This window comes from Capra hircus, chromosome 13 (genome assembly GCF_001704415.2).
Source record: "Capra hircus breed San Clemente chromosome 13, ASM170441v1, whole genome shotgun sequence".
NCBI classification, from domain to species: Eukaryota; Metazoa; Chordata; class Mammalia; order Artiodactyla; family Bovidae; genus Capra; species Capra hircus.
This window is the reverse complement of record NC_030820.1, coordinates 67329386-67344246: the sequence shown is the minus strand read 5'-3', so window position 1 is coordinate 67344246 and position 14861 is coordinate 67329386. Positions and strand designations below refer to the sequence as shown.

Here is a 14861-nt window from a genome sequence, read left to right as displayed (position 1 = left end):
GTTCACTGTGCTGTTTTTTCTCTACTTTTCTGAATGTTTGAACTTGTCCATAATTGAAAGCAAAGAGGGGAAAAGAAGAATGTCACTTCATTTCTTCCAGTTTTTCCAATATGTAAGATCTAATTGAAAAAAACCTTAAGGACTTTCCAGATTTCTAAGATTAACACACAAGCATTCTGAAGACACCCTTCAGATAGGCCATCTCTGAGCTCACTGCATTCTAAAGGATCATTAACAATAAGAGGAACATTATTCACTTCAGTGCCAAGTATAAAGCTACCGCAGGCTGCTTCGGGCCAACGACTGAACATGCTTATTCAATGTACCTTGAACACTGGCAGCTTCTGCCTCTGCTGCTCTATAGAAAGGGCAGCATAAGGGTTGTAAACAACAGTTGTTGCCGAGTTTTCAGCTAGACTTTGTCTCTCTTCAGAGATGCTGACACCTGGCCCCTCTGTACCTGCAACAGAAATGTTTTTGGTGGTTTTTTATTTGTTTTTTTCCAGATTCTCTGATACAAGGAACAGGAAAATCATGAGAAAATTACAAATTCAAAGACGAAGATATACAATGGAAGCCATGCGTTTTTATTTCAAACCACTAAGAGAAATTTCAGGAAAACATTTAGAAAAGTACCTGTGGGACTACAGAAAAACATCACGCTGGTGTCAAGAACAAAGGAGATGGCAGTCCCATTGGGCTCCAAATTGTTTACACACAACTGTAGGTGACGGAGGACAAGGCATTGCGTTCTGGTCATCAGGCTGGGATTATTACCAAACTCTTAGTAAAAGTGGTGGGAACCCACCCGGAATTAGCTGAAGCAAACAAAGAATCCTAACACCGTAGGATGGCAGCAAGGTTCAGGGTCAAGGGGTACCAGGGACTCAAACACTGCCTGGCCTTTCTCCTTCTTTCTCTGCTCCTCTTAAAAAGCTCCTTTCAGTTCCTGGGGCTGGGTTCTCTACAGGAGCTGGAATCAAGGCTACAGCCAATGCCAGAGCTCAGGCTCACAGTTCCTCCACCAATCATTCACTCACTCATCCACCGAACAAAGATGGCTGTGCCAGAGACACAGCAGTGAACACTACGGATGCAGGCCCCACCTTTGAGCAGCTGACTTGCTTCTCTTAATCTTCCTTCCAAAGGAAGAAGACTTAGAGCATGAAGTGGTGATGGAGAAAGACCCAGGGAGGGGGACCGGGAGTCCCAGGTGTGTGCTATTTGGAAGGTGGGGACGGCTTTCTTTCCCCTAGTTTAAGGCCATTGCCCACCCCACCCCCCCGACCCTGATCCAGTCAACCATGGCCCTGGAATGGGCTACAATAATTGGCAGCTTCTATTTGAGTCACAGAACTGAAGTGGTTGGGAAGGAAGTGCTGGTCTACTCTGCTGGGCAGATTAAACACCAGATACCCACAATAGCTTCTTTTTTTAATTATTTATTTGGCTGTGCTGGGTCTTGGTTGCAGCATGCAGGATCTTCACTGCAGCATGCAGTGTGTGGGATCTAGTTCCTTGACCAGAGATTGAACCTGGGCTCCCCTGCGTTGGGAGCAGGGAGTCTTGGCCACTGGAACACCCAGCAAGTCCTACCACAGTGGCTTCTTGGTTAAGAACAGTAACCAACTGGAGCTCAGGGAGGAAAAGAATATGGAAGCCACATACTGCCTGTTTGAAAAACTGTTTGAGGTCCTATGGATTTTTAGCCTGAAAAGGAAAATGCCTGAGGAGTAACATGGGTTCCATTTTTATGATCAGCCTCTGTAATTTGTCACACCCAACTGTTCATGCATCCCAAGAGAGGACTCAAGAGTTGAAGTAAATGGTACAGGGTTCAGAATTCAATTCAACATAAGGAAGGTATCTCTAAAAATAAGACTTGTTCAGCACAAGAGACTGTCACCTCTGGGAATGAATAACCTCCCTAGAAGTTCACAGCCCTCTGTGAGGGGTACTTCGAGAATAATTACCCAATACTATCATCACCCAGGTTTTCTGAATGCATAATCCATGATGCTATGTAAAAGTGCAAAGGTTTTGTGATCAGAATACTTAGCCCAGTGATTTACTTTTACATTTTTTGAAGGGTCCCAAACCCCCCTGACAATCTAATAGAGGCTATGAACTCCATCTCCTGAAAAATACACCGGAGAGTAATTTATGAGAACACAAAAACACTGGAGGTCCAGAGACTACCCCCAGAGCTAAAATCAGAATCACCGCTGTAGTTCTCTGATCCCTTTTCCATTCGTTTCTAGGAACATAGCTGTGTTCCAGAGGTCCAAGACCGTCAAAAATCAGGTAAGTGGGGCACTACTATATTGTTTTTGCCAAAATGTTGACCTTCCTTTCAACCAGATAAAAGACAGAACAGGACTTGGAACAAAGCCTGCACTCGAAGAGACACAGTTCCTTTCCTTTCTCCCCTTATTATCGCTGCTGCTGCTATCGCTACATCAGATTAATTCCTTGTGATCTTCACTCAAGAAAACTAGAGCAAAGAAACAGCTTATCCTCATCAGCTCTGCTTTTATCCTGACTTCTCTTCTTTTCAACACATTTTAAACCTTTATAGCGCACTTAGAATCTTTTAACATTGCTCCTACAACGTCTCACCTCCTCCCACTCCAAGATTTAATCCACCCAGGTGTCTTCCTGACTACCCCACCCCTCCTGTCTCTAACCTATAGCCAAGTTCACCTCGGTACATGCGGTTATGAGGTCTTTTACAAGAACAGCTGCTGTCAATCAACGAGGAGCCTGTCTCCTCCATACAAAAGACTCCATTCAACCAAACTAGGACTGCTTCCTGGCTGTCTATACATCCCATGGTCCATTCTGGCTGCCTAGGGTTTGTTTTTCCCTTGGGAATATTCTCAGTGCTTAAATGAGTAACAAGTTTGTAATTCTTATAAATTATAAAGGCCTTCACCTCCCCATCTATAAAACAAGGCTGATAACAGCACACCCCCTCCCCCTCTTCAGCATTCCTTCTAACCCAATTTTTCAGTTTAAGTGGTGATCCATCAATGGGTTATAAAACTCATGAACTTCTTTAATATGCTATGCAACTCAATTATTTTGGTGTTTTGGATACTGCTGAGGCGCCATCCCACTCTGCCTTTGTTCATGCTAAACTAGAAATAAAACACAAAGTATCAGAGTGCATTTCAAAAAGCACTGTTGTTTTTGTACAACCCTCTTCAATTGTGTGTGTGTGTGTGTGTGTGCGCGCGCGTGCGTGCACCTGCGCGTGCGTGCACCTGTGCGTCCGTGCTGGATCATGGCACATTTCTTGCTGTGTATCAGATCAAAAACTCTTCAAAGCTATTGCTATAAAGTGTTTGCCAGACACGTGGTCAAACACTGATTTATCATTAAATATCTGTTGAATGAAGGAAGGAAAATGGCCAGGCTCTTCTGATTCACTTGGACTAAAAAAATCAAGTCAATTTTTTTTTTCTACACAAAACTCAGGCAGCTCATACAAAGATCTTAAGGAAGAGATCACCAAATGGTAGAGATCACAAACTATGAGGTCCCCAAACATGCCATCGTTAAAATGTTTGAAATCGTTCATTTAAAACATGTAAAAATTGACCATTCTAATCTGGGTGTTGAGGCCATGTGACAACCTCTGGGTGGGACCACTCACAGCTTCCTGCTTTAGACAGGATATTGTATGCTTCAGGCTAATCGACAAAGGACACAGTTGAGTTTGCCACAGTCCCTACCTCTCCTTACTGCTTCCACCTGGCCGCTTCACTGATTTAGATTGTCCAAAAGGCCCCTGTAGCTACCTGAGCTCGTGACTCCCGGCCTGCAGGATTCCTCTACCCTTACACCCAGTCTCAGTCACTTCCCTGACCTTCACTGTGTATTTCTCGTATCTTATTTTCACATCTTCAACTTCAGTTTCCTCATCTGTAAAACGAGAGTAATACCTCCATCACAAGACATCATGACCACTTAATAAGATGATGTAAGTAAGTAAAAGTGACTAGCACAAAGTGTCCAGTAAGTGTCACCAAATTCATTACAATTAATGACAAAACAGTTTACCTGGACCAATGGTTCCCAAACGTTAATGCATACTGGAATCACCTGGAGATCTTTAAAAAATACTGATGCCTGGTTCTGAGCCCCTCTAAACTTCTCATCTATCACCATGGAGCAAAACTGAATAGGAGGACTTTTTAAAAGCTTCCCAAGTGATTCAACTACACAGCAAAATTTGAGAACCACTTACCTAGATAGTCACCAAACCCAGAAATTTGAGCCATTACTGACTTCACCTTCCTCTATATCTGCCTCTAAAATGTCTCTCCAATTAGGTCCCTCCCTACTGCTCACACGCCAGAACTGCAGTTTTCAATATACCTCCTCGGTTTTAGTAGCACCTTCTCATAAGGGTGTCCCTGACTCTAACTTCCTCCCCTAAGCACTGTGCACATCAATGCCAGTTATCTTCCCAAAATAAACTAGATCATGTTACCTCCTGCTTAAAAACAGCGAAATCCGAATTCCTACATGGAGACTACTCACAGTGAGGCCCCTACTCACCATTCTGGCTTCACGTCCCACCATGCCCCATGCTGTGTTGTTGTTTAGTTGCTAAGTTGCATCTAACTCTCTGTGACCCCATGGACTGCAGTCTGCTCTGCCAGGCTCATCTGCCCATGGGATTTCCCAGGCAATACTGGAATGGGTAGTCATCTCCTTCTCCAGGGGATCCTTCCAACTCAAAGATCGAATGAACCTGTGTTTCCTATGTTGGCAGGCGGATTCTTTACCACTGAGCTACCTGGGAAGCCCCGCCCCAAAACATACCCTACCACTAAGCATCTCCATGCTACTCAATTATTTTGGTGTTTTGGACACTGCTGAGGCACCACCCCACTCTGCTTTTGTTTATGCTACACACTTTAGAGTTCCATTCTCCTACCTCTCCACGGCACAAAGTCTTATTTGTGCTTCAGTGTTCACCTCAAAAAAATCACTGTCTTGATGAAAGATATCTTATCCATACATTCAACCTCTCCCTCTCATCTATCTGTGTGTGCGCTTACTCGTTCAGTCAACTCTTTGTGACCCATGGACTGGAGCCTGGCAGGCTCTCTGACAATTGAATTCTCCACGCAAGAAGACCCGAGTGAGTAGCCATTCCCTTCTCCAAGGGATCTTCCCAACCCAGGGACTGAACCCAAGTCTCCTGCATTTTACCGTCCGAGCCACCAGGGAAGCCCTCCTCTCTCCAATATTTCCATGAATTATAATAGTTAAATATGTATCTAGGGCTAAGAGCTTGACATGTATTCTCATTGAATCCTCAAAACAATCCTCTGGGTAGGTGCTTTGCCCATTTTACAGATAGAGTAACTGTGATTTTCCCAAATCACCAAGTTAGAAAACGGCAGTCAGGATAGTCTCGACAGTCTGATCCTAGTAGAGCGCCTCTTCCTTACCACTCCCTTTTTCTGTCTCACTTCAAAATCTCTTAAAGAGGATATCCAACTTCATATTACAATTGAGAGAGAGAAAGCATAAATCTTGAGAGCAGAGCCTTGTCATCCATATTTGTCTCCTGACCACAAGGCTAGGTGTTCAGTAAGTAAAACTTCAGCGAAAGAACTAAACAATGGAACAGAACTCTGGGAGTAATCCCATGTTCTTTAACCAAAAGAGTATCTTGCCCTGATTTTCAACAATTTATTCAGGCCTTTATTGTACTTAACACTCTGACCTGTTATTAAAGGCTCAAAGAAATAAAAGAGAGAGTATCTCATTACCTAACTGGATCTTAGTTTTGGCTGCACATAAAACTCAGAATGGATAATTGGCTGAGGACTTGAAATGCTGAATCACAGAATCATAAAACTCGTTAAGTGACAAACTAAAGATTTTAAAAAAGAATTAACACATCCCTTGCTTGGGTTTTCTTCCGCATCACTGATATGCATGGTCAGAATTTCAGGGAATCACTCTAAAATACCCTTGAAAACCTTCCCCTGTATTACCCTTCTCTGTCTTATTTCATTTTTGCTGCAATATACTTTACACATCTAGACCTACAGAGGTTCAAGTGGTGGACAAAAGTAAGTTGGCAATGATTAAGAAACTTTTTTCACAAGAAACTGATGGAAGGGGAGGGAGGGTCTGGTACATAAACATTCAACAAAATCTTGATTAATGAGTAAATTCAAACAAAACAAGCAAACCATTTGGCGGCTGACACTGTGTTAGCCTGCAAGACGGGAAGTGGGTGACAGCCAACACGGAGAGTGTTCACTTCTGGCAGACACGCGGGAGTGTCTGTACCCTAAAACAGACTAAGATACTTTCCCTTTTAACGAGCACTTACTCTACGTGAAACAACCCGCGCACGTTCTCCTTATTCTAGCCCACATGATAGGTGTTATTATTCCTCCCATTTCACAGATGAGAAGGCTAAGGCTAAGGAACTTGTTCAGAGGAACTCTACTACTCTACCGCAGAGCTTAGAATTCTAATCCAGGCAGTCTGATTTCCTAAGCTGAACTCCTAAACCCAGAGCAGCACCACCTGTCCAGTCCCAGCGTAGCCCCAGGGCGGTAAAAGGACACGCGTGGGCGCTTCAGCTTTTCCCCATCTCACGGGTTGGGCAAGACAGGCACCAGGAGTGAGGAAAACGAGGCCCGGGGAGGCTGAGAGGCTGTAACGAGGTCACACAGAATTTCTGCCCAGGCTGGGGGCGGATCCCTGAATCCCTCGGGACCACTGAGCACGCCTAATCTTCCGAGGCCACCAGCGCGGCAATGGCCAACCCGCCGAGGTCAGGGCTGCAAGCAGGTCCGCAGGCCCCAGCAGGCTAGCCGTGGAGCCAAGACCGAAGTCGGGCCGCCGCATCTGCCTAGGGTTCCGCCAAGGGCCTTACCAGGTCGCCAGAACTTCACCGGTCCCACGGGCGCTGCCATGCTGGGGTGAAAGGTCACGAGGAAGGCTCCACCCCTCCGCAGCGCACCAGCCCCCAAAGGGGCTGGGGGGCGTGGCCCGTGAGGAGCCTGGATCTACGAGGTTCCGCCATGTTACGGCCACGCCCCCGTAACCAGCCCTCAGAGCCACGTGATCTACGTTTCAGCCCCGCCCCAGACCCATGTGATCGGCTCCGCCATATTGAAGGGAAGGGCGCGCTTCTCTTCCTCTTTAGAGTAGCGCACCTGGGTTCTGAGTGGCCTTAGGAGTTTGGGGTGGCCGGAGGGCGGCGGCATGCTACTGGAAGGTTGAGCTTGGCAACAGACCGCTGGTCCGAGAGTTTGTCGCCTCCTGCGGTACGCGGTGGGCGAGGAAGCAGTGCATCCCAAATTAACATTAAGTTGTAAGCTATCCCGGGTGTGTTATTTCTTTTAGTCTCCTCCACATTTTCCGATTGGAGGATAATTGTAACTACCTAGTGGACTTTGTGGGTCAGTAAATATTGGGCGCCTATCGTGCGGCCAGGCATTGCAGTTTTAGTCTCTTTCATGAGTTTCTGTCCCAGAGGGGCGAGGCGAGGGTGTCCTGGGAGTAAATGAGTAAACGCACGATAAGCAGTGGTGTTTGGGGTCTTCCCTGGTGGTCCAGTGACTGGGACTTGGCATTCCTAATGCAGGGCGCCTGGGTTGCATCCCTGGTCCGGAAACTAGGTCTTGCATGCAGCAACTAAGACTGGGGGCAGCCAAACTAAGAAAAACCAAAAAAAGTTTATAATTAGCAGTAAATAAAAACAATGGAAACCGGTATGGAAGTCTCCAGAGACCCTGAGAGTAACGCTGAGAAGGGAGAATAGATTGAAATAAATTAGAAATGGGTAGATCTGTTAGGACATAGGCCCAGTTTTTCCTCCAGTTTCACGACCCATGTTTTAAATGGGAATGGGAAAGTCGCTCAGTCGTGTCCGACTCTTTGCGACCCCATGGACTGTAGCTTACCAGTCTTCTCAGTCCATGGGATTTTCCAGGCAAGAGTACTGGAGTGGGTTGCCATTTCCTTCTCCAGGGGATCTTCCCAACCCAGGGATTGAACCCAGGTCTCCCGAATTGTAGGCAGACGCTTTACCCACTGAGCCGCAATGCTGAGCCGCAATGCTGACCCCCAATCCAATCCAATCCCGAATCAGAATATCTAAGGGTATGTCCTAAAAAACTGCGTTGGAAACGTGCTACAGAAAATTCCAGTAACCTACTTGAGAAAGATTCCACTAGCTGATAACGCTGGAGTAGAGGAAATAATAAATGGGTAGGCTGCTAATTGGAGGGAAATGAGAGAGTTCAGAATCTATGTATTCTAGAGCTGTGAAGCAAATTCTCATTCCTGGAGAGAAATGATGGCCGTTGAAAAATCAGGCTTTGGAGACAAGTAGAGTTTGGAATCCTCACTTTGCCTTTCCTAGCTGTCATTTAATCTTAGTTGTAAGATGAAGTTTAAAAAGTTTTTATTAAATGTGAGAACATGTAATGTAGCCTACAACATAGGACATGCAATCAATATTTGCTGTCAATAGCTCAGAGCAAATTCACCAGAGGAAAAAATCAGAACTTACACATATACACACATTTTCCAACTATTCCCTTTATTTCTGTAAGGAAAACAGGGTTCCTTACATGATCATCTCTGCCTAAAATTCTCCACTGATCCTTTAAAATATCCTTATGTCAGCTCTAAGGCTTCTCTAAATTCACAACCCAACTTCAGTATTCTCCTGCAGACTCAGAACCTGTGTGCTGCTTCTGTGATTTAACACTCATTTAGTTAAACTGTAATCTGTCTCCACTGTTACACTGGAAGCATCTGAGAAAACGCATCATATTATTACAACTCAAAGCAAAGTTCCCACTGAGTGATGTATATGTGAACACCATGCTTTATAGTTTCAATTCTTAATGACACTGACCCTTCTTTATTTTTGTCTAATTTTCAATAAGGGCCCAAGTATACAAAACAGGATTTATATTAATACATAAATACAAGGGTAAATGAAACAAATGCCACTTATTATTTCTATATATTTATTTTGGTCACACTGTGCAGCATCACCCTGCTTATTTAACTTCTATGCAGGGTACATCATGAGAAACGCTGGACTGGAAGAAACACAAGCTGGAATCAAGATTGCCAGGAGAAATATCAATAACCTCAGATATGCAGATGACACCACCCTTATGGCAGAAAGTGAAGAGGAGCTAAAAAGCCTCTTGAAAGTGAAAGAGGAGAGTGAAAAAGTTGGTTTAAAGCTCAACATTCAGAAAACGAAGATCATGGCATCCAGTCCCATCATTTCGTGGGAAATAGATGGGGAAGCAGTAGAAACAGTGTCAGACTTTATTTTTTTGGGCTCCAAAATCACTGCAGATGGTGACTGCAGCCATGAAATTAAAAGACGCTTACTCCTTGGAAGAAAAGTTATGACCAACCTAGATAGCATATTCAAAAGCAGAGACATTACTTTGCCGACTAAGGTCCGTCTAGTGAAGGCTATGGTTTTTCCTGTGGTCATATATGGATGTGAGAATTGGACTGTGAAGAAGGCTGAGCGCAGAATTGATGCTTTTAAACTGTGGTGTTGGAGAAGACTCTTGAGAGTCCCTTGGACTGCAAGGAGATCAACCCTGGGATTTCTTAGGAAAGAATGATGCTAAAGCTGAAGCTCCAGTACTTTGGCCACCTCATGAGAAGAGTTGACTCATTGGAAAAGACTGTGATGCTGGGAGGGATTGGGGGCAGGAGAAGGGGACGACCGAGGATGAGATGGCTGGATGGCATCACGGACTCGATGGACGTGAGTCTGAGTGAACTCCGGGAGATGGTGATGGACAGGGAAGCCTGGTGTGCTGCAGTTCATGGGGTCGCAGAGTTGGACACGAGTGAGCGACTGAACTGAACTGAACTGTGTAGCATCTGGGATCTTAATTTCAATCATGGAACGAACCCATGCCCCCTGCATTGGAGGCTTGGATCTTAACCATTACCAGTGAAGTCCCTGATTTCTATATTTTATAAACTACTGTTTATAAGATGAAGACTTCCTGTTTACAGAGAGAGTGTAATGGCCATGTGGAAATTACCAGATCATAATCTTAAAGCTAGAGGAGACTTAATCATCTAAATTCTTTATTTTATAGAAAACAAAAACAGCCTATGGAAGTTGAAAGGACTTGGTCAGAATGAACGGGCTAATTTATTATCAGAATTGAAACTAGACTTTAGGCTTTCTAATTCCCAGGTCAGTGGTTTTTCAACTACATGGACCATTTAAGACCATTAGAGTTTAGCTCTACTTGATGAGAATTAGTTTATCTGCCTCAGAAAGTTCTCTTAGCCCAACTGTCTCTAATGGGTCATTTTGCTTTCAAAGACTTCTACTACAGAAAGCATCTAAGTAATACCCTAGATGTTAATGAGTGGTTTTATTGCCACAAACTAGGAATGGTCTCCATGGACTATCTTATCTGTCCTAATTAACTATTTCAGAAAGAATGGCCTAAAATAACTACTAATTAAAACTCATTGTTTCTTGAGATGGCACCTAGTATCTAGCTCAATGCCAACAATCGCATTAAAGTTTGGTCGTGTTACATTTTGCAACCTCCAAATGATAGATTTTCCACAGATAGTCCTCAAAATGTTCCATGCATATATTATAGAAGTTTTTCTCTGCCTCTGATGGTTAACTGGTACTTTCTGCTTTGAAATATAGCCCATCTGTCTTGGCCATGTTTAGGAGGCATAGGATTTGGAGTTTTCATCATTGTACCAGTAAAGTCTTTTATGTTACAAGTAATAGGAAACCCAATTCATTTTTATTAGGCAAAAATAGCTCGTATAATCTAAAAGTCCAAGTAATTCTGACTTGAGACACAGCTGCATTGAGGCACTTAGGACATAATCAAGACTTGCTTCTGATCATAACATTCTGCCTCCTGCTGACTCAGGTGTCACATGGTAACTAGATGGTCATGTCAACTCACATCACATCCTCTTAGCATCAAGCCTTTTTCCAAAAATTCCTGGCAAAAGCATCTACCTGGGCACAAATCCACCCCTGAATCAATCACTAGGGCAAAGAAATATGGCATACTGACTGGCTTAAACCTGGTCATACACTCCCCAAGTGTGCTCAGCTTCACCAGAACCACATGGACTGAGAACTGGAAACAGAATGGTCCCTCAGAGGGTCTTCTGAGAATGAGATTATCAGAGGTGGAATGGAGGCAGCAGTAGCCTCCTATGTATTCATGTACTATACTAGAATTCCTGGCTTCCTAAGAAAAATCCTAGCTGCCCTTGGGTCTCCTTCAGGAAGCCAGATCAGCGTTATCCCCCAGCTTGAAAAGAGACAGTTCTTTGCATAACTGCCTTTCCTGAATTGTACTACAACAGGGATTTTCCAGACTTTAAGGTGTAGCCCTCTGGTACTTATAGCATATATAAACCTGTCTGGTTTGTTCACTTGCATACAAATGATCAGGTTCATACAGGTGTTAGCATAAACAAGTGTTTACTCAGCTCCGGGAATCTGGGTAGGGGTGTGGAGAATCCACCAGGAGAGACTCAGCTAAATACTAGGAGAGTCTCTATCATGTAGGCCTGAGAAATTTTGTGCATCTATGGAATAGGGTGAGTTGGGGAGGGCGTCTGCCAGGTGCTTTCCAGGTAAGATAACAGTATGTTTTATTGGAGAGTGAAAGGCCGGGTTCAGGGGCGTAAACCGGACCTATGTGTGAATGCATTCAACTGCTTTCTAGCTTTAGACAAACACCTTGTGGAGTCTGGTGTTTGGGCACACCCCAGAACATCTGTCGTCGTGTTTATCATCAGAATACTTCACAGTATCATTTTTATAAAAGGATTCTTCTAAGAAATTCTCACCTGATCTTGGTGCCAAGAATTGTTCTTCCTGTACCTGGAGTTAATCTTATGGACGTTGTGGGTGCTGGATCTGACCAGGCTTCTCTGCCTTGGCTACTGAGAAGCTTAAAGTGTGTGCTCTGCCCAAAGTGTGTCAGTCATGGTGGTGTGTATTGACAGTGTCCTTCCTAACTTCCCACCCTCTGGTTTCTCTCATGTAACTTCTCACTTATGTGATTCTTGTACGTTAGGTTTTCTTGTCAGCTGCTTGGAATCCTGTAAGGAAAAGATAGATACTCCCCAACCCAACTGCCCACAGAAGTGGCGTGGCCATCTCTTCAGTTGACTCCTTCAGTTTTTCAAGTGCCAACTCTGCCATATGATTGGGTTGACCTTGAAACTGTATAGCTAGCTAAAACAGCTCATCAGGGAGAAAATAATGAGACAGCAGAGTCTGAACACTATTTGATATTGGGAAATTTTTACAAAACGTTTAGGTGTGATCAAGGTATTGTGATTATGCTTTTTGTTTTAAATCTTTCAGATATACACTAAAATATTTACTGCCAAGTTGTAATGGCTAAGTCTGACATTAAACAGATGAAGAAGTATAACTCTCTCCCAGGGAGGGACTTTTTTTTTTTCTAATGTAGGAGAAATATACTACTACTCAACCTCTCCTGGAAGGTTGGCAGCCCTGAGAGCTCCTTTTTTAATGTAGCATGTTCTGGATGTATTCCTGCTTCCAAAGGAATGAGAAGCAGACATTTCCACATGCAAGGCAACACATATTTTTGAACCAAACAGTCTGCCATACTCACCCTCCCATTCCCTGGAATTGGGGTCAACAAATCAACATTTTGAACGAGGACCCCAGATGACTACTGCTGTAGGTGGTCCTTAGATCTCCCCCTCAGAAAGCTCAAGCACCACAAAAGCTTTGCTTCCTCTGACAATCCTGGCCATTTTCTTAGGATTCCATGTACCTCTTGTTCTTGTTTAACAAATATTTGTTTGGCTGTGTCTGGTCTTAGTTGCAGCACACAGGATCTTTGATCTTTGTTGCACCATGCGGGATCTTTAGTTCTGGCATGAAGACTCTTAGTTGCGGCATGTGGGACCTAGTTCCCTGACTAGGGATCTAACCCAGGTCCCCTGCATTGGGAGTGGAGTCATAGCCACTGGACCACCAGGGAAGTCCCTCTTGTTCTTATTTCTAATCACTGGCATTGCTTTCAGAAAATAATGGGTTTTTGCATCCTATTCCACACACAAAAAAGGGGCTCTGAAGTCATTGGTATGTGATGGGCCATATACCTGCCCTCATCGGAGAAAGTCACGGTGATAAATACCTCATTCCAAAGTCTCAGTAGTCCTGCAACAAAGAATTCTGTTTAACTTTATCTGATCCATTTGCCAAAGTGAACACAGATCCTTTTTTATGAATGCCTGTTAATAATTGAAATTTCAAACATACCTGCGTTTGTGAATGAGCTCAAGTTTTAATGTTTTCAATTCACCATGGCATTAACTGCCATTTCTCAAGGTGCATCTGGGAATTTCCTGGCAGTCCAGTGGTTAGGAATACATGCTTTTACTGCTGAGGGAACTGGTTCAGTCCCTGGTCAGGGAACTAAGATCCTACAAGCTGTGCAGTGTGGCCAAAAAAAAAATTGTTTTAATTCAGTTCTGTTCAGTCGCTCAGTCGTGTCCGACTTTGCAACCCATGAACCGCAGCACACCAGGCCTCCTTGTCCATCACCAACTCCTAGAGTCCACCCAAACCCAAGTCCATTGAGTCAGTGATGTCATCCCACCATCTCATCCTCTGTTGTCCCCTTCTCCTCCTGCCTTCAATCTTTCCCAGCATCAGGGTCTTTTCAGATGAGTCAGCTCTTCGCATCAGGTGGCCAAAGTATTAAGAGTTTCAGCTTCAACATCAGTCCTTCCAACTAACACCCAGGACTGATCTCCTTTAGGATGGACTGGTTGGATCTCCTTGCAGTCCAAGGGACTCTCAAAAGTCTTCTCCAACACCACAGTTCAAAAGCATCAATTTTTCTGTGCTCAGCTTTCTTTATAGTCTAACTCTCACATCCATACATGTTTTAATTAACAATAAAAAAAGGTACTCCAATGCTTCTCTAATCCTTGTAGAGAAATAGTCACATTTCAAAGCACTGAACTCAGAATCTGAAAACCTGTGTTTAAATGCTTGTCACCATTTACCAATCATGTGACTCTGAATATGCTACTTAATCTAAGCTTCAGCTCCTTCACCTGAAAATTGGGAGTAAGAGCTGTTCAACTGCTCCTCTGATGAGAGGGTCACAGATAGCACATAGGAAATTATCTAAGTCTGGAAATAATTTCGAATAACAATATGTTTATCTGAGGTTTGGGCCAGAGTTGTTTACAGACAGACAGGAACTAGTTGTCTGGTCTGCTTTCCAGCTCAGATTATGGCACTAACCCAGCAAATAACCTGCTGACCAGTAAGGAGTCCTAATGCACACGTGAAAGCCCGCAGGCCTGCTCAGATCCAGGTGCATCAGCCTGTGGCTTACTGGCAGACACCCTCCACTACTACAGATCTCTTTTGCTCCAATCAAATCAGAAGGAGGAAGCCATCGACTAAGTCTTTCTTTTGCCCATGCACAAAAGAGACTAGATGAAAACAGGATTCCACTGGCATGCCAGCACTGACGAGCAGGGTGTAGAAACTAGTCGCATTGCCTGCCACTAGACTAGGAATCTGGGATAATTGTCACTGCCCTCTTTCGCCCCTACTGCAGGATATCCGATTGCTAAATCATTGCCAATACACCCATCTGATGAAATTAGGCCCATGAGGCCACTACAGTTAATATCAGGGTGAATCCAGGATGCACACAGAGGCCTTAAGGCAGAGAAGCACAGAACTAAAGTCCTTGTCTAAACAGCTTTTTCTCTGAAAAAGACAACCCAGAGCACATGAAGAGACCTGAGATTGCTGG

The 14861-nt window shown here is 44.1% G+C and overlaps 1 protein-coding gene across 1 annotated transcript in view; it reads right to left on the bottom strand.

Annotated features, from left to right (window-relative positions):
• DHX35 (DEAH-box helicase 35) overlaps positions 1 to 6972 on the bottom strand; it is a 68378-nt gene extending 61406 nt beyond the window's left edge. Inside the window, exons 1-2 of the mRNA XM_018057865.1 lie at positions 6917 to 6972; positions 327 to 460 (exon numbers count right to left, since the gene is read on the bottom strand). Of these exons, the coding sequence (XP_017913354.1) occupies positions 327 to 460; positions 6917 to 6956 (174 nt within the window). The 5' untranslated portion in view covers positions 6957 to 6972. The remainder of the gene's footprint in view (positions 1 to 326; positions 461 to 6916) is intronic.